This window comes from Chiloscyllium plagiosum, chromosome 21, assembly GCF_004010195.1.
Source record: "Chiloscyllium plagiosum isolate BGI_BamShark_2017 chromosome 21, ASM401019v2, whole genome shotgun sequence".
Taxonomy (NCBI): Eukaryota; Metazoa; Chordata; class Chondrichthyes; order Orectolobiformes; family Hemiscylliidae; genus Chiloscyllium; species Chiloscyllium plagiosum.
In genome coordinates, this window is record NC_057730.1 from 54,892,746 (window position 1) to 54,918,716 (window position 25,971).

General features: G+C 42.6%; 1 protein-coding gene across 1 annotated transcript in view; it reads left to right on the forward strand.

The window, feature by feature from the left end:
* Positions 1-3,297: 3,297 nt before the first annotated feature.
* LOC122560464 (myosin-11-like) overlaps positions 3,298-25,971 on the forward strand; it is a gene marked incomplete at its 5' end in the record, with an annotated part of 68,508 nt that continues 45,834 nt past the window's right edge. Inside the window, 9 exons of the mRNA XM_043711097.1 lie at positions 3,298-3,409; positions 3,500-3,618; positions 11,717-11,869; positions 13,094-13,267; positions 16,183-16,356; positions 16,965-17,079; positions 20,120-20,310; positions 22,843-22,964; positions 24,304-24,373. Coding sequence (XP_043567032.1) covers positions 3,298-3,409; positions 3,500-3,618; positions 11,717-11,869; positions 13,094-13,267; positions 16,183-16,356; positions 16,965-17,079; positions 20,120-20,310; positions 22,843-22,964; positions 24,304-24,373 — 1,230 coding nt within the window. The remainder of the gene's footprint in view (positions 3,410-3,499; positions 3,619-11,716; positions 11,870-13,093; positions 13,268-16,182; positions 16,357-16,964; positions 17,080-20,119; positions 20,311-22,842; positions 22,965-24,303; positions 24,374-25,971) is intronic.

A 25,971-nucleotide genomic window follows, 5' to 3' on the forward strand; every position in this document is an offset into this window, starting at 1 on the left:
ACACATTACACACACATTTCACACACATTACACACACATTGCGTATACGTTGGGCAATAAGTTACACCCAGATACAATACTTATACAGAATCCATGTGTTTGACATTTCAATTCATCTGCCAACAGATGGCAGTGAGCAAGCATCAGATGGTTACAATCTCCATTTAAATCACTTGAAGGTTGAACCAATGACCGTGTAAATGCTGCAAGCTGAAAGGCATTAATAGAGTAAACAATATGATGTCAATCATTCCCCCATTGAGCTGATTGGGGTTGGGCTTACAGTTGGTTTAAATCTCACATTTACAGCCACAGCGCTGGAACAACACAGCTCAGAAACATGCAAACGTACAAACTAGGGGCTGGATACGCCACTCTGCCCTTCAAGCCTGCTCTCCCATTCAGTATAATCACAGGTGATCTGTTTGTGTTTCTAATTCTGCATTCCTATTTCCTGCCGTTAGCTCTCACTTCCCTGGCGAACAAAATTCTATCCATCCCCATCTCCATCTCCATCTCCATCTCCATCTCCATCTCCATCTCCATCCTAAAATGATTCAATGATCTCACCTCCAGAGGCAGAGAGTTCCAAAGTCAGACAGACCTCTGAGAGAAAATAATTCCCTTCATCTCTGTCTTTCAAAAGGCAACCCCTCATTTTAAAATACTTCCCTCTAGTTCCGGACACAACAGGAAGTATTCTTCCCAGGTCCACCTTGTCTGGGCCATTGAGGATCTGATACACTTCAATCAGGTCACCCCTCACTCTCTAAACACCAGGGGAACCCAGACCAGTTTGTCCAACCTTTCCTCATAAAACAAATCCCCTTATTCCGGGTAAGACACAGAATTTGCTATAAATTCTGTGGCTTACGATCTTAGACTCCACAACCACCTGATGAAGGAGCGTCGCTCCGAAAGCTAGTGCTTCCAAATAAACCTGTTGGACTATAACCTGGTGTTGTGTGATTTTTAACTTTGTACACCCCAGTCCAATACCAGCATCTCCAAATCATTTCCTGTCCATGTATGTGTCCAAAGGCCTTTTTAATGTTGTTAATGTACCCATTTCAACCACTTTCACTGGCAGCTTATTCCATATGCGTACCGTCCTCTGTGTAAAAAAAGTTGCCCCTCAGGTTCTCTTTTATTCTTTCCCCTCTAACCTTAAACTGATGCCCTCTAGTCCTCGATTCCCCACCCCTGGGAAAAAGACTGAATGCTTTCACCCTATCCATGCCGCATTCTTTCCAGTTTAATAACATCCTTCCCGTAGCAAGGTGACCAAAACTGAACACAGTACTCCAACTGCAGCCTCACCGACATCCTGTACAACTGCAACATAACTTCCCAACTTCTATACTCAATGCGCTGACTGATGAAAGCCAGTGTGCCAAAAGCCTTCTTCACTGCCCTGTCTACCTGGGACTCCACTTTCAGTGAACCGTGCACCTGAACTCCAAGGTCCCTCTGTTGCACTACACTCCTTAAGGCCCTATCATTTGCCATGAAACCATGAAGCCCTTCCTGAAGAATGGCTTATGCCCGAAACGTCGATTCTCCTGCTCCTTGGATGCTGCCAGACCTGCTGCGCTTTTCCAGCAACACATTTTCAGCTCTGATCTCCAGCATCTGCAGCCCTTTCTCCACCATGAAACCCCTACTTTGATTTGACTTTCCAAAATGCAAGACCTCACACTTATCTATATTAAATTCCATTTGCCATTTCTCAGCCCACTTCCCCAGCTGATCAAGGTCCTGCTGCAATTTCTGATATATTTTCTTACTGTCCACAATACCGCCTATTTTAGTGTCATCTGCAAACTTACTAATCATGGCTTGTACATTCTCATCCAAATCATTGATGTAGGTAACAAACAGCAATGGGCCTATCACTGACCCCTGAGGCACTCCACTAGTCACAGGCCTCCAGTCTGACACTCATTCTACCACTATTACCCTCTGCTTCTGACATTCAAGTCAACTGTGATTCCAATTTGCCAGCTCCCCCTGGATTCCATGCAATCTAACCTTCCAGAGCAGCCTACCATGTGGAACCTAATCAGAGGCCTTACTGAAATCCATATTGACTACATCTACCACCTTGCCCTCATCAACTTTGCTGGTCACTTCATCAAAGAACTCTAACAAATCTGTGAAGCGTGATCTCCCACACACAAAATCATGCTAATTATTCCTAATTAAACCCTGTCTTTCCAAATGCATGTATATCTTATCCCTCAGAATCTTCTCAAGTAACTTAACCACCACAGGTGTTAGGCTTACTGGTACTTTAGATTGAGTAGTCTTGGCCTATACTCTCTGAAGTTCAGAAGAATGAGGGGGCATCTAATTGAGGTCTATAAGATGCTAAAGGGGATTGACAAAGTAGACATGGAGAGGATTGTTCCTCATGTGGAATGAGAGGTCACAGTTTCAGAATAAGGGGTAGCAGAGTTAAAACAGAGATGGGGAGGAATTACTTCTCTCAAAGGATCCTCAATCTGTGGAATTCACCACCCCAGAGTGCGGTGGATACTGGGACATTGAGTAAAGAGGAGATGGACAGAGCTTTCATGAGTATTGGGTTGAAAGGTTATGGAGGGTGGACAGGAAGGTGGAATAGAGGCCGAAAGGAGATCAACCATTATGGTATTAAACAGCTGAGCAAGCTGGAGGGGCTGAATAGCCTCCTCCTGCTCCTGGTTCTGATGGTCTTAACTACCTTTCATGACGTTGATAATCAGATAACATTCCCATGCGGTAATATATCAATCAGATTCATCAAACCAACATATATCAATCTGTAATAAGGCAAATATCAGTCAATATAAAACACACTTTAAAGTAAAATAAAGGATTGAGGAATTTATTCAGATCACATTCTCTATCAATACTTGGTACTTCTCAAAGGATGCATGTTATTTTTTGTGGAGGTGTTTGTTTCTGAGACAGTACAAAACAAAACTCCGCCTATCACCATCTTTCCCAGTCATTGTATATTTTTCTTCTTGATGATTATTTTCTGAGAATTGGAAGCGAAGACAATGCCTTTTTTAGTCAGATTCACATTGACAGAATCCTATGCATTCCTTGCCTTATTTTACAAGGTTGTCTAACAGGCACTGTTCCATAAATTTGTTTAAATAAGGGGCGTGCTGTTGTGTGATCGCTCGCTGGTGAGCACAACCAAAGCCCCATTTGGAAAGAATCACATTTGAAAACCAAGCGATGGAAAGTAAATGGGTAATTCATAAGGCAGCCTGACAAAATCCTGCTGGTGCTGATCGGTAACTCTTTCTGATATTTTCAGCGATATTGAAGATTGTTTCATCCGTGCTGCAGCTGGGTAATATTTGCTTCAAAAAGGAGCGAAACACTGACCAGGCTTCGATGCCGGATAACACAGGTACGTCTTGCCACACTCTCTGGAGGCTTGTGATGCTCAGCCTGGGATGGCCATGCTCATAACCAGCTCCTGTGTGTTTCCTTCATCAAGTTGCACAGAAGGTGTGTCACCTGCTGGGTATGAACGTGACTGACTTCACCAGAGCCATCCTGAGTCCTCGCATCAAAGTTGGGCGTGACTACGTGCAGAAGGCACAGACCAAGGAGCAGGTAAAAAGAATTCCCAAACCATTCCTGATCTTTACTCTTCCATGGAATGCCACAGGTTGGATCAGCGCTGTGGCCTGTACCTGACTGCCATCCAACTTCACAGCTCAGTATGACCATTCCAGGTAAAAACAATGACTGCAGATGCTGGAAACCAGATTCTGGATCAGTGGTGCTGGAAGAGCACAGCAATTCAGGCAGCATCCGAGGAGCAGCAGAATAAACGTTTCAGGCAGGAATTCCTAATGAAAGGGATTATGCCAACAATGTCGACTCTCCTGCTCCTCGGATGCTGCCTGACCTGCTGTGTTTTTCCAGCACCACACTCCCGACTCTGATCGCCAGCATCTGCTGTCCTCACTTTCTCCCATGACCACTGCAGGTGGTCACCAAGTCTGTTGTAGAGTCATACAGAGACCCTTTGGCCCAACTCATGAACACCGACCTGATATCTGAAAGATCTGGTCCCATTTGCCAGCTTGTGGCCCGTATCCCTCCAAACCCTACCCATGCTTATACCCATCCAGATGCCTTTTAAATGTCGTCATTGTACCTACCTCCACCACTTCCTCTGGCAGCCCACCCTCTGCGTCAAAATGCTGCCCCTCAGGTCCCTTCCAAATCCCTCGCCTTTCCAATGCCCTCTAGTTTTGGACTCCCCCCTCCCAGGAGAAAGATTCTGGGCTGTTCACCCTGTTCATGCCCCCCATGTTCTACAAATCTCGTCCCCCTTCAGCTTCTGATGCTCTTGGAGAAAAGCCCCAGCCTATCCAGCCTATCCAGCCTCTCCCCATAGCCCAAACCTTCCAATCCCAGTGACATCCCTGCAAATCTTTTCAGAACTCCCTCAAGTCCAACAACATCCTTCCTATGGACATGACAGACTTCATCACAAACCTTGCTAAACTCCCCACAGACCACTTCAATTCAAGTCTATGAAAGCCATTTGCAGGTGTACAAGAACCCCCAAATCCTTTAGTATGCCAACCTTTCCCACTGGGTCATACCATGCCATTCTGTCCCTCCTCCTGAACTTGTCTAAATTGTTGACTGGCCCTCGCTCTGTGCTGGAAACATCATCGAGTCATACCACAAGGAAACAGACCCTTTGGCCCAACTCATCCAAACTGACCAGGCTTCTGAACATGTCATACAGTCATAGAGTCATAGAGATGTACAGCATGGAAACAGATCCTTCAGTCCAACTTGTCCATACCGACCAGGCTTCTGAACATGTTCATAAGGACAGGAGCAAAGAGTGCATAAGTTTGGTAGGAGCACACCTGGAGTATTGTGTGCAGGTTTGGTCTCCTTGCCTCAGAAAAAATAAGTTGAAACTTTATTGCTGGAACAGCACAGCAGGTCAGGCAGCATCCAGGGAACAGGAGATTCGACGTTTCGGGCACAGGCCCTTCTTCAGGAATGAGCAGAGAGTGTTCAGCAGGAGAAGATAAAAGGTAGGGAGGAGGGACTTGGAGGAGGGGAGTTGGAAATGTGATAGGTGGAAAGAGGTCAAGGTGAGGGTGATAGGTCGGAGTAGGATGGAGGCGGAGAGGTCAACAAGAAGACTGCAGGTCAGGAAGGCGACGTGGTCGACGGTGCCCTCCACCGCATCTCCTCCACTTCCAACTCCCCTCCTCCAAGTCCCTCCTCCCTACCTTTTATCTTCTCCTGCTGAACACTCTCTGCTCATTCCTGAAGAAGGGCCTGTGCCCGAAACGTCGAATCTCCTGTTCCCTGGATGCTGCCTGACCTGCTGTGCTGTTCCAGCAATAAAGTTTCAACTTTGATATCCAAATGAATCCAACAAGAACTGGACCAAGCATATGTGGTACTCATAATCTTCTTCATCCTAAGTATACGCATGATTTTACTACAACTGCTAAGTATTTCATCAGTAATATTTTCAGCAACATAACACAAAACATCGCAGATAAGAAAAACTGCAGCATATTAACATGCCAAATTTCCCCTAAAGTAAATGCATTAAAATTCCATCAAATTTGACAATATTGTTATGTATTTGGCTTTAAGGGGTTAACACGTAGGGGGTTCCATACAACAGCCAAGCAGGGTGAGATCAATAGTTGTGATGTTGAGAAGATATGCTCTTCTTCATTAGGGTAAATAAAACCACAGAAAGTAGACAAAATCAAACACAAAATATTGCTGAGGAAAGGAGTGAACAAAGACAGAAATGGGAACTATTTAAATGTAAATCTATGATTCGCTCCAGTAATAATATCTAACAATATTCAATATCTAGGATCATACCAAAAGAGTACTTTGAAGTATTAAAGGGATTTTCTGCTATCTAGTGATCTCTGAGGCATGAAGTTTCCCTTTCTTGATATGTGCAAGATCAAGACAAACACTAGGCATACAGTAACAGTGATATCACCGCAGGGAGTTGGCAGCCAATTACACTGAAGTATTCTCAAACAGCAAATCAGAAAGTAAAATGCAGTAAAATCTTCTACTCAATTAAAATTTCCACAGAGTAAATACAAATCATCAGTGATACACATGGGATTAAAGTAGCTGAAATATCATAACTTTTTTTTAAATTTGAAAAAAACATTATTGCCATAATAATGGCAAAAAAGCATCCCAGTGATATAACATTAGATTTCTATGAGTAACTATTGAGTTATTAAAATTAAATTGCATTTATATAGTAACTGTTATGGCCACAGAAAGATCCAAAATGCTTTACAGCCAATAAAGTACTTTGGAAGTACAGTCAGTGTTGACACATAGCAGGCAATTTACATGTAGCAAGCTCCCACAAAAAGAAATGCTGTACTAATTATTGAAAAAATATTGACTATGACACCTGGAACAACTTTCTCATCAGTGGTGAGGTTCTGGAACCCACGAGTTCAAAGGGTAATACAGGCAAAAACCATAATCACATTAAAACATGCGGTGGAACAGTCAATGGGTTTAGGAATCAAAATTTGGAGAGTGGGATTAGTGTGACGAGGTATTCATCGACTGGTATGGACATAATGTGCCAGACGACTACCTTCTGTGCATGAAATCTTACTGTGTTTTCTATGTATCTATAACTCTTATTAAAAATAGTGCCATTGGCTCTTCTATGTCTACATTAGAGGACAGACAGGCCTTCACTTAGTAGGCTCTCGTCAAAAAGATAGCAGCTTAAATCTTCCAACTTCCCTCACTGGATTGGAATGTGTTGCTGGAAAAGCGCAGCAGGTCAGGCAGCATCCAGGGAACAGGAGAATCGACGTTTCGGGCATAAACCCTTCTTCAGGAATGAGGAAAGTTTGTCCAGCAGGCTAAGATAAAAGGTAGGGAGGAGGGACTTGGGGGAGGGGCGTCGGAAATGTGATAGGTGGAAAGAGGTCAAGGTGAGGGTGATAGGCCAGACTGGGGTGGGGGCGGAGAGGTCGGGAAGAAGATTGCAGGTTAGGAAGGCGGTGCTGAGTTCGATGGATTTGACTGAGACAAGGTGGGAGGAGGGGAAATGAAATTTTCAGCTCTGATCTCCAGCATCTGCAGACCTCACTTTCTCCTAGCCATAGTGAAGCCACACAGTGTCTAACTCAATGACTCGTCTCTGGTAAATACGAACGTTGTTGATCTCCTCTTGTGTTGAAATCAGAAACAGACATGAAGGTGACAATTGGAAGCCACCCACCCTGCACTGAGACTGAAGCCAGCCGTCTCTGGTTTGATGTTTTCAAGAAAGACCTTTATATCTGCGATGGGAAGATTTGGGTGTCAATCTTACAAGGTAATGCAACAATATCATTAAGGTAGAGATGGATTGTTTGTAGTGCCACCCCTCAGTGAAGTTGTTAATGAATAAATAGAATACATAAAGAAAGAAAGTCACATTTGTATGAACCTCAGCAAGGCTCATTACGGTCAATGAAATTTTTTTTACTCAGCCAATGCTATGAAGAGGTCGAGGGCAGGTAGGAGGCCAGCACGGGGTGTCCAGGTGGACGGGGTGTGTTGGAGGTGGGAGAAGAGGTCGTCAGAGGGTGGGCGAGAGTCTTGATTGAAGAAGAAGGCACGGAGGCGAATAATAAACTTGTCATTGAGGGAGTGCGCTGAAGCTTCACCAGATTGATTCCTGGTATAGTGGAACTGACATATGCGGAGCGATTGTGTCGATGTACATTGGAGTATGAAAGAATGAGACAGAATCCCATTAAAATGTACAAAGTTCTACCAGGGCAGGAGAGACTAGGATGGGAGCGAGAATGCTCCCTCTGGCTTGGGGTTGGGGGAGGGGAGGTGGTTGAGATAACGAGTAGTCACAGTCTCAGGGAACAGGGTAGGCCATTTTGACTATGAAGAGGAGAAATTTCTTCACTTTCTACAAGTTCTCTACAATGGAAGGCTGTGGACGAGAAGCCATTGAATATATTTAAGAAAGGAATAGATAGATTTTCAGAAGCAAATGTTGTCAAGGAATAGGGAGAGACAGCGGGAGTACAGTATTGAGACACAGGATCAACTAGGGTCAAGTTGAATGGCAGAGCAGGCTTGATGCAGGTGGCATGATGTCTCAGTGGTTAGCGCTGCTGCCTCACAGCACCAGGGACCTGGGTTCGATTCCAGCCTCAGGCAACTGTCTGTGTGGAGTTTGCACATTCTCCCTGTGTCTGTGTAGATTTCCTCCCACAGTCCAAAGATGTGCAGGTTAGGTGAGTTGGCTATGGGAAATTGCCCATAGTGTTCAGGGATGTGTAGGTTAGGTGTATTAGTTAGGGGTAAATGCAGAGTAGTGGGGGAATGGGTCTGGGTGGGTTACTCTTCAGAGGGTCGTATGGACTTGTCAGGCTGAATGGCCTGTTTCCACACTGTAGGGATTCTAGTCTATGAGCCTAATGACCTACATTTTCTCTGCTTCTGAAGGCTCAACAGATTCAGCTTCCCAGGCTAGTAGGTTATAAAACTCACTATCAAATTCTGCCACTGTCCTTGTAGAGCTAGAGAGTTGCTTCTTAAGAAAGATTATTCCCTGCAGCAGATCAATCTGCCTAGGACAAAGCACTCTTTATCTTGTCTGATTTCCAAATAAGAAATTCTGCTCTTGACAGACCAAGGTCAGTTTAATTTCACTATGAATTTTGATTGCAAGCATTCAGAATTGTTATCATTTCGGTAAGGTAGCTGAAGTCAAGATATCACATTGATGAAACTTTTCTGGATTACATCTAAGCCGATTTGGTGATGCTGGTTACTGTAAGCTAGTTAGTACTGGTCGATCATTGTATAGATCCACCCTGACTCTTAGCCAAAAATATCTAAATTACCATTGGCAACTTTCTACGTACCCCAGTGTAAATCTACCTGATAGAATAATAGAATAGTGCACCATTGAAGAACTGTGGATGCTGTAAATCAGAAGCAAAAACAGAAATTGCTGGAAAAGCTCACCAGGTCTGGCAGCATCCTGGGAGAGAAATCAGAGTTAATGCTTCGGGTTGAGTGATCCTCCCTCAGAATTCAGGTGGCTATTGAAGGTGTCTATTTACCTGATTATGCAAATGTCTCCCTAGTTCTGCCAATCCTACCCGTTAACATAACAACATCATATTGTTACAATAAGGTGAGGATGGGTGTGTCTGCTCCCCTCTTTTTAACTTCCCCAGTCAGGCTCTCAAAATATTTTTAGCACACAGCTCTACTTCACTTTGATTAAAATGTATTCACTAGATCAGAATTAAAAATTCAGTTGCAGTTTTATTGAGTGAAAGAAAGAGAAATTGTATTACCTACTAACTCCAAGGAAAATAATGAAATGACATCCAATATACATACACAAACACGGGTATAAAGTTTTAAAAAGAAAGAGTTTCTGGTACCATAGAAAGAAAAAGAGTGGACGATATAAAAAGTTATTCAAGATTTTGAGTTGTTGCAGTTTAACCTGAGACCACAGCTGTTTAGTTGAAGTTGTGTATCCTCACAGCAGCAAACTTTGTGGAATCCTTGAGTTTCCAGTCAATGGGTGGTTCTCTGATTTGATTTATAACTAGTGTTGGCCTCCAAGTGGCTGAAAGGGAAACAGGGAGACGTAGAAAGATTTTCAGTCCTTGTTACCTATCTATTTTGTCTTCTTCTCTGCCTGCTGTTCTGCTAAGCAGCTACAAAATGATGGTCTATTTGTGTGTTCCTGAGTCTGGCTCCATTGTCTTTCCAAGCTGAATAATTGCCAATATGTGCAGTTTTGCATAAACGTGCAAATTAAAACAAAAGAAGCGAGGCTTTTGACACCTGCCTCAGTTGACTAGTTTCAATGTTTTTATATCAAAATGATTATTTCTGTTCAGAAAATTGTTTTAATTCCAAATTGGTTTCCTGAGTTTGCTTCAGTTTATGGTCAAATTATTTACTCCAACCTTTTCAAAAAGTCTATTTAATCCATGAAGGTGTCAAGGTATTAAAATCAGATGATGAAAATTGAAGATTGATGGTCCTTTTTTTACATTAATGTGACAGTTTCAACAAGGAAGTTCAAATACACGTTTAGATCAAATGTTATGTCATTAAGTTCAGAGGTCAGAAAAATAATTCTCCAGCTGCTACAGAATTCAAGATATCAGAGAAGAAATATAGAAGCATAAATCAGAGAAGAACATTAATGCTGGAGGAAGCTCTGCTCTGGGAGAGGCAAGGTTAGCATATGGTCACAGCTAGAAATCAAAATCGCAAAATATGTTAATGTTAATCACCAGAATGGGCAGTTAGTATCTCACAGATCTATCTAAATCTTTGCCCTCAATCAAGCAGGAAAATTAGACATTTAGATGTCAAGATCAGCCCTGGATTATGTACCAAGAAACAGTTTTGTAGTGCAACAGAAAACCAAGATCCCCCAGCAGAGCATGATGATACCCCATGAATTTGGACTAGCCAATCAGAGAATCCCTACAGTGTGGAAGCAGGCCATTCAGTCCATTGAGTTCATTCTAACCCTCTGAAGAGCACCCCTACCCCTGCATTCCCATGGCTAATCCATCTAGCCTGTATATCTCTGGACACTATGGGCAATTTAGCACGGCCAATCTACTTAACCTGCACATCTTTGGACTTTGGGAGGATACTGGAGCACCCAGAGGAAATCCACACAGACGCGGAGAAAATGTCCACGGCTGGGATTGAACCCAGGGCAACTACTGAGCCACCATGCCACTTTAGTAAGTCAAGTGACGGTAATGGTGGAAAGAAAACAGTATGAGTGAAGCAAACTAGACATGAAAAGAGTAAAGTTCCATCATGCTGTCGTGTACAATTGATGGGAGAAAGATTAAGCTGAAGGTAATATTCAAGAGAAATATCTGCCCAAAGCAGCAATTCTTAAGCGGAAAGGGAATTTACAATGGTTTAATAAAGAGAAATGCTTTTCATCTCAGTCTCTTCGATACAGATGCAAGAAAACCTCTTCTCAAAGGGAACAACAATTTAGATTGCAGAAGGAAAGGGTGCAGATTGATTGGCAAATTGAAACTGATTGGGTAAGGCACTGCTGTGGAAAATGAACCAGGGAGGAATTGTCCTCCACACTTTTATTGAATCCTGAAACTGCACGATGGACTTGATCCTTTTCCCTGCAGAGAACAGGTCCCTGCTTTTACATTTGTGTGGCTATTTGGTGATGTAAGTGATACACATGCTTGAAGGGAGGATGATAGCCTAATAATGTTATCACTAGACCAGTAATCTAGAGACTCAAGTAATGTCCTGGGGACCATGAATCAAATCCTGCCATGGCAAATGATGGAATCTAAATTTGATTTTTTTTAAAAATCTGAACCTAAGAACCTGATGATGACAAAGAAACAATTATTTGGGACAAACCCATCTGATTCACTAATGCCCTTTAGGGAAGGGAATGGTTATCCTTATCTGCTCTGGTCTACGTGTGACTCCAGACCCACAGCAATGTGGTTGACCCCTAACAGGGCAATGAGTGCTGGATTGGCCAGTGATGCCCTCATCCTGGGAATGAATAAAAAAATACTTTGTGAGACTGACCAAGTGGTTGTTAATGTCTATTTAATTCTACATCTGAAGCATCACATGGTTAAAATGCTCATGAATGTTTCTGCCACAGGCTGACTTTGCTGTCGAAGCTTTAGCCAAAGCCATGTATGAACGGCTGTTTCGCTGGTTACTCATTCGTATCAACAAAGCCCTGGACAGGACCAAGAGGCAAGGTGCCACATTCCTCGGAATTCTTGATATTGCCGGCTTTGAGATATTCCAGGTAATTGTTTCTCCAATAGGCAGCTGTTAGTTTCAATTCAAATGTGTTCCCTTTTCCAAACATCTAGGTTTATGCAGAAAACAGTTAATGTGACTGAAGTTAACATTTCCGATCACAGGGTCATTTCCTTGTCCCTGTCCCATCATGGATAGGATATTCAATCATCAAGATCATAAACCAAACAAATAATCCAGATCTTTTTCAATATATCACTTCAGTTACATCACACTGTAAACCTTTGCTACAAATTCTGTGTCTTATGATCTTATTCTCCACAACCATCTGATGTAGGAGCATCGCTCTGAAAGCTAGTGCTTCCAAATAAACCTGTTGGACTATAATCTGGTGTTGTGTGACTTCTAACTTTGTCCACCCCAGTCCAACACTGGCTCCTCCACATCATGGCCACTGAGCTAATTATTGAAGGTGAATCCCGTTCTGTGAGTCGGAATGCTCCAGTATTCCCAAATCTTTACGCTGCCTCCATCCAATGGTGTTGAAATGAGCAGGTTAATTTGTAACTGCCATCTGTTGCTGGGACTTTGGGGATCAGTATCATTGAGGAACTGTGTTAGAAAGCTGGAAATGACTGTCAGTATTACCTTTTCAGCTCCTGCTGAAGTCAGAGCAGGAGACTACAGAACCGCACTGAAGCTCTCCCTCATTGTTAATGTTTATTCACTGGGAAGAATTTTGAGTTGGTATTGAGAACCTGCACCCTCATGTTGAAAGTTCATGCATTATCAAGGAAGTCCTTTAAATGTGACAACTTGGGTATTTCCCGATCAGACACTTTTGCATATCTTTGAAAGAATCTATTCTACAAATGTCGCCATTACACCTACGGTAAACAAAAATGGGTGTGAAGATGATGTACGTTTTCAAAAGCCCAATGTAATCAGATTTCAGAGCAATTGAAGAATTCCCTTCTTGAGCCTCAGTTAGTTCAGTGCACTGTAATACCAACAGCCAGGGGCTCAAATCCCATATTGTTGAGGATTGCTATGAAGGTCCTATCCTCTCCACCTTGCCCCTCATCTGAGGTAACCCTCAGGATACAACCACCACTAGCCGTCTCTCTCTCTCTATCTCTAATGTGACTGTGGTGACTACACCGCCAATTCATGTCTCTTCTTTAAATAATAGATGCATTTTCCTCTGCAGCAGTCATAAGGATGCTGAAAAACTCTGACATTCAAACATTCTTTTGATTTTTCTTTTTAGGACAATTCCTTTGAGCAGCTCTGCATCAATTACACCAATGAGAAGCTGCAGCAGTTATTCAACCACACCATGTTCATTCTGGAGCAGGAAGAGTACCAGAGAGAGGGCATTGAATGGAACTTTATTGACTTTGGCCTGGATCTGCAGCCCTGCATTGAACTGATTGAGAGAGTGGTAATAAGATTTTTAAAAACAGTGAATTTAATCAAAGCTTTTTCAATAATTATCTGCACTGTTAAACCCTTTCATAGATGCATACCAAACCCACATGCCACTAGTTCAAAGTCCAAACCCCAGAATTAAATAATAATAAAATATATATAAATCATATATCTCACATCACAATATCAATTCTAAACTTATCTTTAATTAAATTTACTTGGTATTCCATTATTCTATTTTCACAATGTTTAATTTAAAGTCAAATTGTAAATGAATTGTTTCTGTATCATCTGCAAGTTTCATGCCCCTCCTTCAGATCACCTTTCACACATGTCCATTCCAAGCTGAGAAAGCGAGGTTTCTGCAGTCTTTCCTCGTAAATTACACTTTTGGGATCAGGCTTGGAGCTTTTCTCTGTGCTACATCCATTGTTTTAATGCTATCTTTGTTTTTTTACCAGTCACAGAATCAGAGTCATGGAGTCATGGCTCAGAAATGGACCCTTTAGTGCAAGCAGTTTCACACAGACCAAACTAAACTAGTCCCACTTGCCTGCTTCTGGCTCATATCCCTCTAAACCTTTCCCATTGATGCACTGAGAATCACAGAGTCATAGAGATGTACAACACGGAAACAGATCGTGGACTTGTTGGGCCGAAGGGCCTGTTTCCACACTGTAAGTAATCTAATTCAATAAAAAAGATCCTTAAGTCCAACTCGTCCATGCTAACCAGATATCCCAACCTAATCTAATCCCACCTGCCAGCACCCAGCCTATATCCCAACAAATCCTTCCTATTCATATTCCCATCCAGATGCCTTTTAAATATTGCAATTGTACCAGCTTCCACCACTTCCTCTAGCAGTTCATTCCATACACGTACCACCCTCTGCATGAAAATGATGCCCTTGGGTCTCTTTTATATCTTTCCCCTCTCACCCTAAACCTATGCCCTTTAGTTCTGGACTCCCCCACCCCAGGGAAAAGACTTTGCCTATTTACCCTATCCATGCCCCTCATGATTTTGTAACCCTCTATAAGGTCACTCCTCAGCCTCCGATGCTCCAGGGAAAACAGCCCCAGCCTGTTCAGCCTCTCCCTGTAGCTCATGCTTTCCCAAAATGCAGCACCTCACATTTATCTAAATTAAACTCCATCTGCCACCTCTCAGCCCTTGGCCCATCTGATCAAGATCCTGTTGTAATCTGAGGTAACCTTCTTCGCTGTCCACTACACACCTCCAATTTTGGTGACTTATCTGAACGTCTTTGAAACATTGTAACTGTACACACATCCATCACTTCCTCTGACAGTTCATTCCACACACAAACCACTCTCTGTGTGAAAATGTTACTCCTTTTTCAAAACTTTCTCCTCTCACCCCTAGTTTTGAACTCCCTCATCACAGGGAAAAGACCTTTTATAATCCCCTTATCAATATCCCTCATGATTTTACAAACCTTGATAAGGTCACCACTCAACCTCCTACACTCTAGTGAAAGAAATCCCAGCCTATCCAGTCTACTTGCCTAACTCAAACCACCCTGTCCTGTTAAATCTTTTCTGAACCGTATCCAGTTTAATAATATCCTTCCGATAGCAGGGCGACCAGAACTGCACACAGTGCTCCAAATGTGACCTCACCAACATCCTGTACAACATCAACATAATGTACCAGCTCTTATAGTCAAAGGTCTGAGCAATGAAGGCAAGTGTGCTAAACAACTTCATAACCAGCCTGTCTACCTGTGACACAAATTTCAAAGAATTATGTACCTGAACCTTTGACGTGTCTCTGTAGTTCAGTATGCTGAGGGTTTTGCTGATAGGTTAAAAATCACACATCACCTGATAAAGGAGCAGTGCTCTGAAAGCTAGTGCTTCCAAATAAACCTGTTGGACTACAGCCTGGTGTTGTGTGATTTTTAACTTTGTACACCTCAGTCCAACACCGGCTTCTCCGTATCATTGCTGATATGTGTTCAGTATTTGTTTAGCATTGAAACTGTTCAGACTGCCAGATTTCTATAGGCTTCATTCATTACTATTTCAGCACCCTTCTTTGAATTTGTGTGTTATTTTCCTTTGCCTGCCTGGTACTTTTCATTTGTGTGCATTACATTTTATCTCCCATTGGCCCATCCACTTCCATTTCACTCCCAACCCGTTCAGGAATCTCAGAGCTTCACCATCCATTTCCCTACCCATCCTAGTTGGCATTATCTATAAAATACGCCACACTGTAGAGTTTCTTATTCCTTATAAGATACCGAAAGAACTGTGGATGCTGTAAATCAGAAACGAAAACAGAAGATGCGGGAAGTGCTCAGCAGGTCTGGCAGCATCTGTGAAGAGAAATCAAAGTTAACGTTTCGGGTCCGTGAACCTTCCTCAGAACCTTTTTCCAGCCATCTCCTTATAAGATGTGTCAGATAGGAGCGAATGACTCTCAATACATCTCCCTGCTCTGACACCATTCCTGAACTGAACGTGCATTGATTCCCGTCCTTCATCAAGTTTCTTACCTCTTTCCCAGGGTTTACTGTTAATCCCTGGAATTTTGGAGTTTAACGAATCCCCTTCTGTGTGAAGCAGACCTAGGAACATAACCTTACTCATGAAATATAGTGAAGAAACAGGCTTACCGTTCACATTTCTTTCAAATAATGAGCATTATTACATTTTTAAACAATTATTTACCAAGACAAATCATTTCATTTTCCTTTCCGAGATTTAAAGAAACGAATCCACTTGGGAATTAGAATGTCCAAAGGACCAATCCCCCATCCAGGCTGCAATACAGAGAATACCTGCAATATTTACAACGCTTCATTGTGTACCTTATCTCATCGACAAATGGATGTTTGGGGGGATTTATGTTTTCACTTGCTGAGTTGGTTAAGTGTTGTCTGAATCTCATTTCCAGACAAACCCACCAGGTATTCTGTCTTTGTTGGATGAGGAATGTTGGTTCCCCAAGGCCACAGACAAGTCATTTGTGGAGAAGGTGGTTCAGGAACTGGGTAACCACACAAAATTCGCCAAACCTAAGCAACTGAAGGATAAGGGAGACTTCTGTATAGTTCATTACGCTGGCAAGGTAGGGAACAAATAATCAACATTAAATGGGTTTATCAACTGCTTTTCGAAGCCTGACTCTGTGAAACATCTGCAGTTAAACATTGTACATTACAAGAATTGCAATAGATGGATTTTACAAGTGGTCTGGATAAAGATGAGACAGCTGACCAGAAATGATAGGAGCCTGACACTCTCTGTTCTCAAAAGCAATTGTGCTTGTCAAATCAATCTGTAAATCCATTTTTACTTACAGATCAGAAAATATTGAATTCCAGTTGAGCTTACCCTCATTCTCCTTCTAACGTTTTGCTCCTGATTCCCTGGTGCATTGATTATGCTTCAACTGAATTCTCTATCCACCAGCCATGTAAAACATGTTTGTTCCATAGAACTGGTGTCAACCTCTTGTGTCATTCCTGGTTGGAGGGAGACTGTGTTTCTGGGAACTCTCTGTTCCAGAGAAAATAAACAAAATCAGGATCTTCAGAAAAAACAAATTCTGAGAAATTTTAATGCATGCTTTGCTTTCCAAAATGTTATTAATTAAGAACAGAATCACAGAGTCCTGTGGGATATCGTGAAATAATGTAAAGCATGAAGACATTAACAGTCAGCTTTGTTCTCTAGGTGCCTTACAATGCAGGAAACTGGCTGACCAAGAACATGGATCCATTAAATGATAATGTCGCTTCACTGCTCAACCAATCATCTGATAAATACGTAGCAGAACTATGGCGAGATGGTGAGAACATTACTGATCATTTATGAACCAACAACAGTTATTTCAAATATTAACTTTCTGGATGCAGAGTGTCACGCCAGGCTGTGCAATCCATCCCACAGACTTTTTAAAAAATGTACACTTGTAAATGAATGAAGAGTGAGTAATTAACAGCACAAGAACTTTCTTGACTATTTCCTCCAATTCTCTGCACTATGACTGCAGCAATGGAGATGGTAGGAGAGACGAGGAGCCAAGGGAACAGCCTAAGAGTAAAGGGAAGGCCTTTTAGAACGTAGATAAGGAGAAACTTTTTCAGCCAGAAAGTGGGAAATCTGTGGAATTCATTGCAACAGAAGGCTGTGAAGGCCAGGACATTGAGACCATATTTATGACGGAGGTAGATAGGTTCTTGAGTATTAAGGGGGTCAAGGGTTATGGGGAGAAATGAGAGAATGGGGTTGAGAAATGCATTGGCCATGATTGAATGGTGGAACAGACTCAATGGGCTGAATGGCCTAATTTCTGCTCCTATGTTTTATGGTCTTAATATCTTATGGTTGATTCTGGAAAGGACACCATCAATCTATAGAAAACAGCTCCTTCTGAGAAGTGAACAAGAGAATATTGTCAGGGGTATTATTGTCGTGGGGGAGATATTACTTTAGGATGAACAAATACTTATGCAAAGTCCTAGTTGGACCACAGTTGGAATACTGTGTTCAGTTCTGGGCACTGCACCTTGAGAAGGAGACATTGGCTTGAGAGAGAGGACAAAATAGATTTACTCAAATGATACCTGGGTTAAACAGCTGGAAGGGATAGCACAGAGTTTGTACTTTCTCAAAGATCAAATATTTCAGGTGGTGATTTATTCAACTTTTTAAAGATTTTAATGGGAACTGATAGAGTAGATCAAGAGAAACTGTTGCCATTTCTTTACTCTTTCACAGCATTGGGTGTGTCAGGCAGGGTCAGGATTTGTTCCCATCCATCATTAAGGAACGCAATGGCCTGGTGGTGTTATCACGAGAGTATTAATCCCGAGACCCAGGTAATTCTCTGAGGAACTGGATTCACACCCTGCCTTGGTAGATTGAAATTGAATTAGCTTTTTTTTAAAATCTGGAATTAAGAGTTTAATGATGTCCATGAAACCATTGTCAAAGGCCAGTGAAAACCCATCTGGTTCATTAATGCCTTTTAGGAAAGGAAACTGCTATCCTTACCTGGTCTGGCCTACATGTGACCCACAGCAATTTGGTTGCCTTTTAACAATTAGGAGAAAGTGAGGACTGCAGATGCTGGAGATCCGACCTGAAAATGTGTTGCTGGAAATGTGCTGTTCCTGCTGTGCTTTCCAGCAACACATTTTCAGTTTTAACAATTAGGGACAGGCAATAAATACTGGCCTAGCCAGAGACGTCCACATCCCCCGAATGAATAATGATGAAAACATTGCTGCTTGACATATGGCTTGCTTGGTGATTCTGGAAAGCAATTAAGAGTCAACCTCATTCCTATAGATCCAGTGTCTGAAATCCCTATGCTGTTCTGCCTGAGGGAGCAGTTCCATTCAGGGTGTTGTGGTGGAGGGGGTTGGCTTGGTAAAAATTCCTCCACATCCCAGCCAGACCTGAAAATTGCAATCCAAGTAATCCTGATGCACTCTGCACCTCGCCTGACCCACACCCTGACCCCTCCCCTAACAGATAGTGCTGACCCTGGTAGTTCAGCTAAACGATCACTAATTTGCTAAACAGTGGATTCAAACACCTACACACACTAGTGAACTAGATAGATTTATTATCAGTGATAGTCTCATGATCCATCATTTCTGAATATAAATTCCATTTGCTGCCAAAGTGGGATTTGAAACCCCGTCTCCCAGGGATTAGCCTGGGCCTCTGGATTACTGATGCAGTGACAATAGCCAGTGCTAGCCAATTCTGACCAACACATTTCTGTCTCCCCATTAGATCAGGGAGATTAGGACGAGGGAACATAGCCTCAGAGATAGTCCGAAACCTCTTAGCAGGAAAACAGGAGAACACCTTGACACGTAAAGGTAGCAGAGGTTCAGAACTCTTTTCCACAAATAGCAGTTCTTGCTAAATGTCACTGGTTAATTCACTTTAAAATTGAGATTGATTGATTTTAAGGTCATTAGAACTTGTTCAGCCCCTCAGGACTGATCTCACCCACAGTCCCCATTCCACTTCCCTGTCCGCACTACTCTACCCTTCTACTCATTACTTATTTAAAATCTGTCTATCTCCTCCTTACATTTATTCAATGTCCTGATATTATACAATATCCACAGATTCACACCCCTCTCATCTCAGTTTTAAATCTGCCCCCTTATCCGAAACCTCTTGTTCCACATTGCACCACATGAGGAAATATCCTCTCTACATCTACTTTTTAATCCTCTTTGGTATCTTACACACCTTCAATTTTATTTTAATTCACTCACAGGATGGCTAGGCAGCATTTATTGCCCAGACGGTAGTTTAAGAGCCAACCATATTGCTGTGGGTCTGGAGTCATATGTAGGTCAGACCAGGTAAGGATGGCAGATTCCTTCCCTGAAGGGCATAGTGAGACAGATGGTTTTTTTCCAGCAATCAATAATGGATACATGGTCATCAGTAGATCCTTAATTCGAGACTTTTAATCACATAAAAATACCACTGCCTGCTGTGATGGGATTCGCACCGAGGTCCCCCAGAACAATACCTGGATCTCTGGATTAACAGCCGAGTGATAATACCACTAGAATATCACCTCCCAAGTACTAAAATATCTCTCATTCGTCTAAACTGCAAAGAGGAGTGAATGCAGCCCAGAACTGATTCTGAGTAACATTCAGGTATTAAGGGAAGGGTCAAGGGCAGGTTGATGGAGCCAGGCCACCAAACAGCAGAATGGTCAAGGGGATAAATGGCCTCCCTATGTCCGCGTTTGACACTCGATTCAACAAAAACAAGCCAGAAAGCCCTTTGATTTCAGGTGTCTACAAAGCGTTCAAAACTGACTGTGTCTCCTTTTTCCTTTAAAGTGGATCGTATTGTTGGATTGGACCAAGTGGCTAAAATGAGTGAAAGTATCCAGGGAGCCTCAAAAACAAAGAAGGGCATGTTCCGCACGGTGGGCCAGTTGTACAAGGAGCAGCTGGGCAAACTCATGACAACGCTGCGAAACACCAGCCCCAACTTTGTGCGCTGTATCATTCCAAACCACGAAAAGAGAGTAAGCTAGCACGATCCTGTCTGCACATTCATGAGAATGTTCATTGTCGATTTCACCCAGAAGGATTCCAAATGGCGTTACATTGTTGTATTATTTGTAAAGACACAGGAACTAATTGGTCACATTCACTGTAACCCTGTCTTGTACTAATCAGTTCACCAGCCAAAAGGAGTGAGCTACAAAAGGCAACACTCAATAAAATGGCAGCATTTTAATTCAACAGTGAGTTTCTCACCAGAATCAGAAAATACAACAGGAAATGTTGAGTTGAAACTTTTCTTTTTTACTGTAGAAAATCAAGTTAGCTAAATACTTGATATGAGAGGGACTGAACATATGGTTTTTAGCAATTTACAATCGTAGTCACAGTCAAATTTACAGGCACAATCTTTCTTAGTGAATATTGTTTCATCCAGAGCAGGATACACAATCAGCTCCCTGCTTTTTAATCTCCTCTCGGTTCATCACACAAAATGTTTGCATTTAATGTTTAGTTTGACACTAAAATCAAAACATAGGAGGAAAATTCCACAGTTTTCTTGAGTGTAAGAAAGAATAATTTTATTACTGACTACCCTTAAGAAAAAATAAAGCCACAATATTAAACACACACACACAAACACAGGTAATAAGCTCAAATATAAATGGGGGGGTGAGGCCTGTTTAGAGTCTTTAAGTTGGTGATAATGACATAACTCCCAAATTTTAGCTGTTGTTTCATTTCTTCAGCAAAGTCTTTCTTATTTCATATTTGTCGATCTTGACTAAATTCTTGACCAAATTGTTTTTCTATTGGGCACAGACTTAAAGGTTGAGAGAGACAGGGAGGGAGAGACTTTCAGCTTCTTGGTGCTATCAGTTCATTTCTTTTTCTCTCTGTTTTACTGCTCAAAAGCAGCTGTCTGAAACACAATCTCTTTAAGACTTTTATAACGAGGTTAGTTGTGGTTCAGACTGATCCTTGTTGATGAACCTGGATCAACAGCCATTTTAAGTCAGTACCAATCCTCTTTCAGATGTCCCTTTTGTCTATGAAGGTCTCAGGTATGAGAAAAAGGTGATGGAAGTTGAACATTGATAGTCCATTTTAACAATGATTTCCAAGCGTATTTTAAGTGGGTCAGTTAGCTCAGTCACTGCACAGTTGGTTTGTGATGCAGGATGACATCAATAGCATGGGTTCCATCCCCGCACCGACTGAAATTACCCTGAAGGGTTCTCTTCACAACCTTTCCCCTCACCTGAGGCATGGTGACCCTCGGGTTAAACCACCACCAATTATCTCTCTCTAATGACCCAGTAAGATGATGGTGACTTTACCGTAATCATGAAGAGAACCAGATTAACCATTCACAACGAACTCGAGTGTTTCAAGTTTAGACAAAACTTAAAAATATGCAAGTGAGTGGATTGACCATAAGATAGAGGAGCAGAATAAGGCCATTCAGCCCATCGAGTCTGCTCCACCTTCGATCCTGGCTGATATGTTTCTTAACCCCATTCTCCTGCCTTCTCCCTGTAACCTTTGATCCCCTTACTAATTCATAAACATATCTATCTCTGTCTGAAACACGCTCAATGACCTGGCCTCCATAGCACACTGCGGCAATGAGTTCCACAGATTCCCCACCCTCTGGTTGAAGAAATTCCTCCTCATCTCAGTTCTAAAGGCTGGTCCCTTCGCTCTGAGGCTGTACCCTCGCGTCCGAGTCTCTCCTACTAGGGGAAACACCACGCTATTCCAACCTCACAATATTCTGTAAGTTTCAGTCAGACCCCTCTCATCCTTCTAAATTCCATTGAGTTCAAACCCAGAGTCCTCATGTGACAAACCCTTCACCCCCAGGGTCATTCTTGTAAACCCCTCTGGACCCCCTCCAACCCCAGCACATCCTTCCTTAGATACAGGGCCCATAACTGCTCACAATGTTCCAAATGCGGTCTGACCAGAGTCTTATATAGCCTCAGCAGTACATCCCTGCTCTTGTATTCTCGCCCTCTTGAAATGAATGCTAACATTGCATTTGCCTTCCTAACTGCCAACTGAACCTGCAGGTTAACCTTAAGAGAATCTCAAGTTCCTTTACGCTTCAGATTTCCCAATCTAGCAACACTGCCCTCAGTTCCTTTGTCCAGATCATTAATGTATAATGTGAGTAGCTGTGGTCCCAACACTGACCCCTGCCGAACTCCACCAGTCACCGGCTGACATCCTGAAAAAGACCCCTTTATCCCCACTCTCTGCCTTCTGCCAGTCAGCCAATCCTCTATCCATGCCAGAACCTTGCCCCTAACACAATGGGGCTCTGATCTTATTTAGCAGCTTCCTGTGTGGTACCTTATCACAGACTTTCTGGAAATCCAAATGGATCACATCCACTGGCTCTCCTTTGGAATTACATCATGTGATAAAGGTCCTGTAAACATTTTAAAATATGAATAATAACCTACTGGTCTATGCAGGTCCTTATGTACAGGCTTAAAAGCCGTTTGACTTTGCTGAGGTTAACTGATTGAGGTTTATTCGAACAGGCCGGAAAACTGGATGCCCACCTGGTGTTGGAGCAGCTGCGGTGCAATGGTGTTCTGGAAGGGATCAGAATCTGCCGACAGGGATTCCCAAACAGGATTATCTTCCAGGAATTCCGCCAGAGGTAATGGGAATGTTGGTGGCTACTAGGCCCAGGAATGGGACAAAGTGATAAATCCAATATTAGCTTTCCAATCTACAGATGCTTTACAGAGGATTGAATGAACAGAACTGGTCCCTATGTCCTGCTCTAAGCCTTCAAGTTGGATCACTTAATATAGAGTCATTTATAATGTGCAAAGTTTCATTTAGAGGGAATGGGTTAGCATGGAGAGATAATGGCCTACTGGTATTATCACTGGATTGTTAATCCATCTGGAATTAAGAGTCTAATGATGACCAGGAATCAATTGTCTTTAAAACCCATCTGGTTCACTAATGCCCTTTAGGGAAGGGATCTGCCATCCTTACCTGGTCTGGCCTACATGTGACTCCAGACCCACGGCAATAGGGTTGACTCTTAACCGCCCTCTGGGCAGTTAGGGATGGACAATAAATGCTGGCCCAGGCAACAATGCCCTCATCCTGTGAATGAATTAAAGAAAACCTGGGGGGGTGGGGGGGGGGGGGGGTGGAATATGATGGGCCATAGGAGCATGAGTTGATATATGGGCTTTCAAGGGTAGGAGGAGGTTATTGATTGACATGGATGGTGTTTGAGAGCTGGAGGGGTGATGGAGTGTGAGGTGGGAGGCTTTGGTGGGGAGGCCTGTGGCTTATTCCTCTTTTCACTGAGGTCAAACCTTCACCCATCTCCCCTACTCCACTCCCTCTTCGCCCACAGCAGGCTCTGCATTCTTTCCAATGTCCCCCACCCCACCATTTTCACCTCCCGTCCCCAATTCAGAATGACAATCGGAACCTCTAGTGGGCACGTCTTTCCAGGTTGGTGTTGCGGAGGTGGGAATTGGCTCAAATTGACGTTCCCAGCCTGGGAGTTGTTCAGGCTTTTGTAGAGACTGAATCACGAACGTTGCTTTATCATTTAACCTGAACTCGATAACTATGTGAATTATCGACAAATATTCTGTTCTTTTTTAATAGATACGAAATCCTAACACCAGGTGCCATTCCAAAAGGGTTCATGGATGGGAAGCAGCTGAAGTCAAACCTTCACCCATCTCCCCTACTCCACTCCCTCTTCGCCCACAGCATTCTTTCCAATGTCCCCCACCCCACCATTTTCACCTCCCGCCCCCAATTCAGAATGACAATCGGAACCTCTAATGGGCAGGTCTTTCCAGGTGGGTGTTGCGGAGGTGGGAATTGACTCAAATTGACGTTCCCAGCCTGGGAGTTGTTCAGGCTTTTGTAGAGACTGAATCACTAATGTTGCTTTATCATTTAACCTGAACTCGATAACTATGTGAATTATCGACAAATATTCTGTTCTTTTTTAATAGATACGAAATCCTAACACCAGGTGCCATTCCAAAAGGGTTCATGGATGGGAAGCAGGCCTGTGTACTTATGGTATGTGATGTACCCACTTAACGTGGTCTCACTTAACATTGTTTCACATTAAAGTTGTAAAGAACATAGTGTCAGTACATTCATTTAATTTTTGGAGTTTGACTTCAACCTCATTTGCCACAGACCACCCCTTCCCTGTTCTGCATGCTTCCATGACCTTTCCCATAGCACTTCTGCATTTACCCTCAGTTGCCCCTCACCCCATCCATTTATTTCACTGCCACCTCTGGCATTGCATCCTCCCACCACTCATCTCCTGCCCTTGCTCCTCAGGCCCTGACTCCTGCCCTCTGGAGTGATTGTAGTTCCTTCAGATCTTCTTCTGGGTCCTGGCGTCTAGGACCTTAACTGAAGCCTTGATTACCATCTAGTGACAAACACTGGTCACTGCAGGAATTCCCAGGAGTTCAGCTGATACCAAAGTCTACCATTAAATAGAGACAAGTCAATCTAAAAGGATTAGATATCCTGAGTTTCTCTTTCATTATATATTCTACTTCCTTTACATTTTGTCAGATATTTCAGCTAAGAATTGCAGAGTATTATACATCAATGAGACAGTATTTCAATCTGCCCTTTTTTTCCTTGGTGAGAAATATTGGAAAGAACCTAACTCTGTCTTTAACATTGATCCCTATGGGAACCCATGGTTCACTTAAAGTTGTTTCACTTAAAGTTGTGATTTTCCAGAATGGAGCAACAATTTTAAGTGAGGACTCAATGTAATGAATTGAGAGAAGCAGGGGGTGGATGTACTGAACCGAAACATGTTGCCCACTAGTGGGCAGTGTCATGCAGTGGTCAGATAGTTGGAAGTTTGATGTTTGTTGAGGTGTCCTTGCAGGTGTCTCCCTGCATTTATCAGCAACTCCTGGATTTTCCATTGGAAATTTGCAAAGATGAATATTCCCAAAATATACAAGTGGTACTTTCAACAGATAACTTATATCAGCAATACATCATCAGACACCTAGTCACCAGGAATATGTTAGTAACACTGAGCAGCTGGTTATGGATCAGGCCAGACACACACCACCCCCCCAAAATATTTTCAGAAAGGTAGCCCAGATCCTAACTTTTTCTTATTTTAAAGGCAGATATGGAGTGGCTATTCCAGGAGTGATGCACCTGGTCAAACCATTTGGCTTTAAGCAAAACAGAATTTATTTAAACATTACAATTGAAACACGAACAAAAGAAAAGTGGAATTTAGAATAACTTAACTATTTGAAAACTCAACTGACTCGATACTGCAACTTAACTAAGGAGCTGTTCCAATTCCTGTAACACCCCGTAAATGCACCCTTTAGCAAAAGGTAAATTCAAACACAGGTTCTTACAGGTAGGAGAGATTTCAGAGAGAAAGCCAGTCAAGAATCATCTGCTGAAGCATGGAACCTTTCTCTGGATTGCAGCAGCTTCTCGCTGCTATAAAAAAAACCCTGAACTGGGAGAACAGGCCACTCCCCTGCCATTGTTAAAGTGGGCTCTTGCCCAGACATTTCGGCACCTCTGCCTTTATGACCTCTCTTGAAAAAAAACTCAAGGACAAAACAAACATGTTGAAGTGACAGCGTTGTCACATCAGGAAATACCTG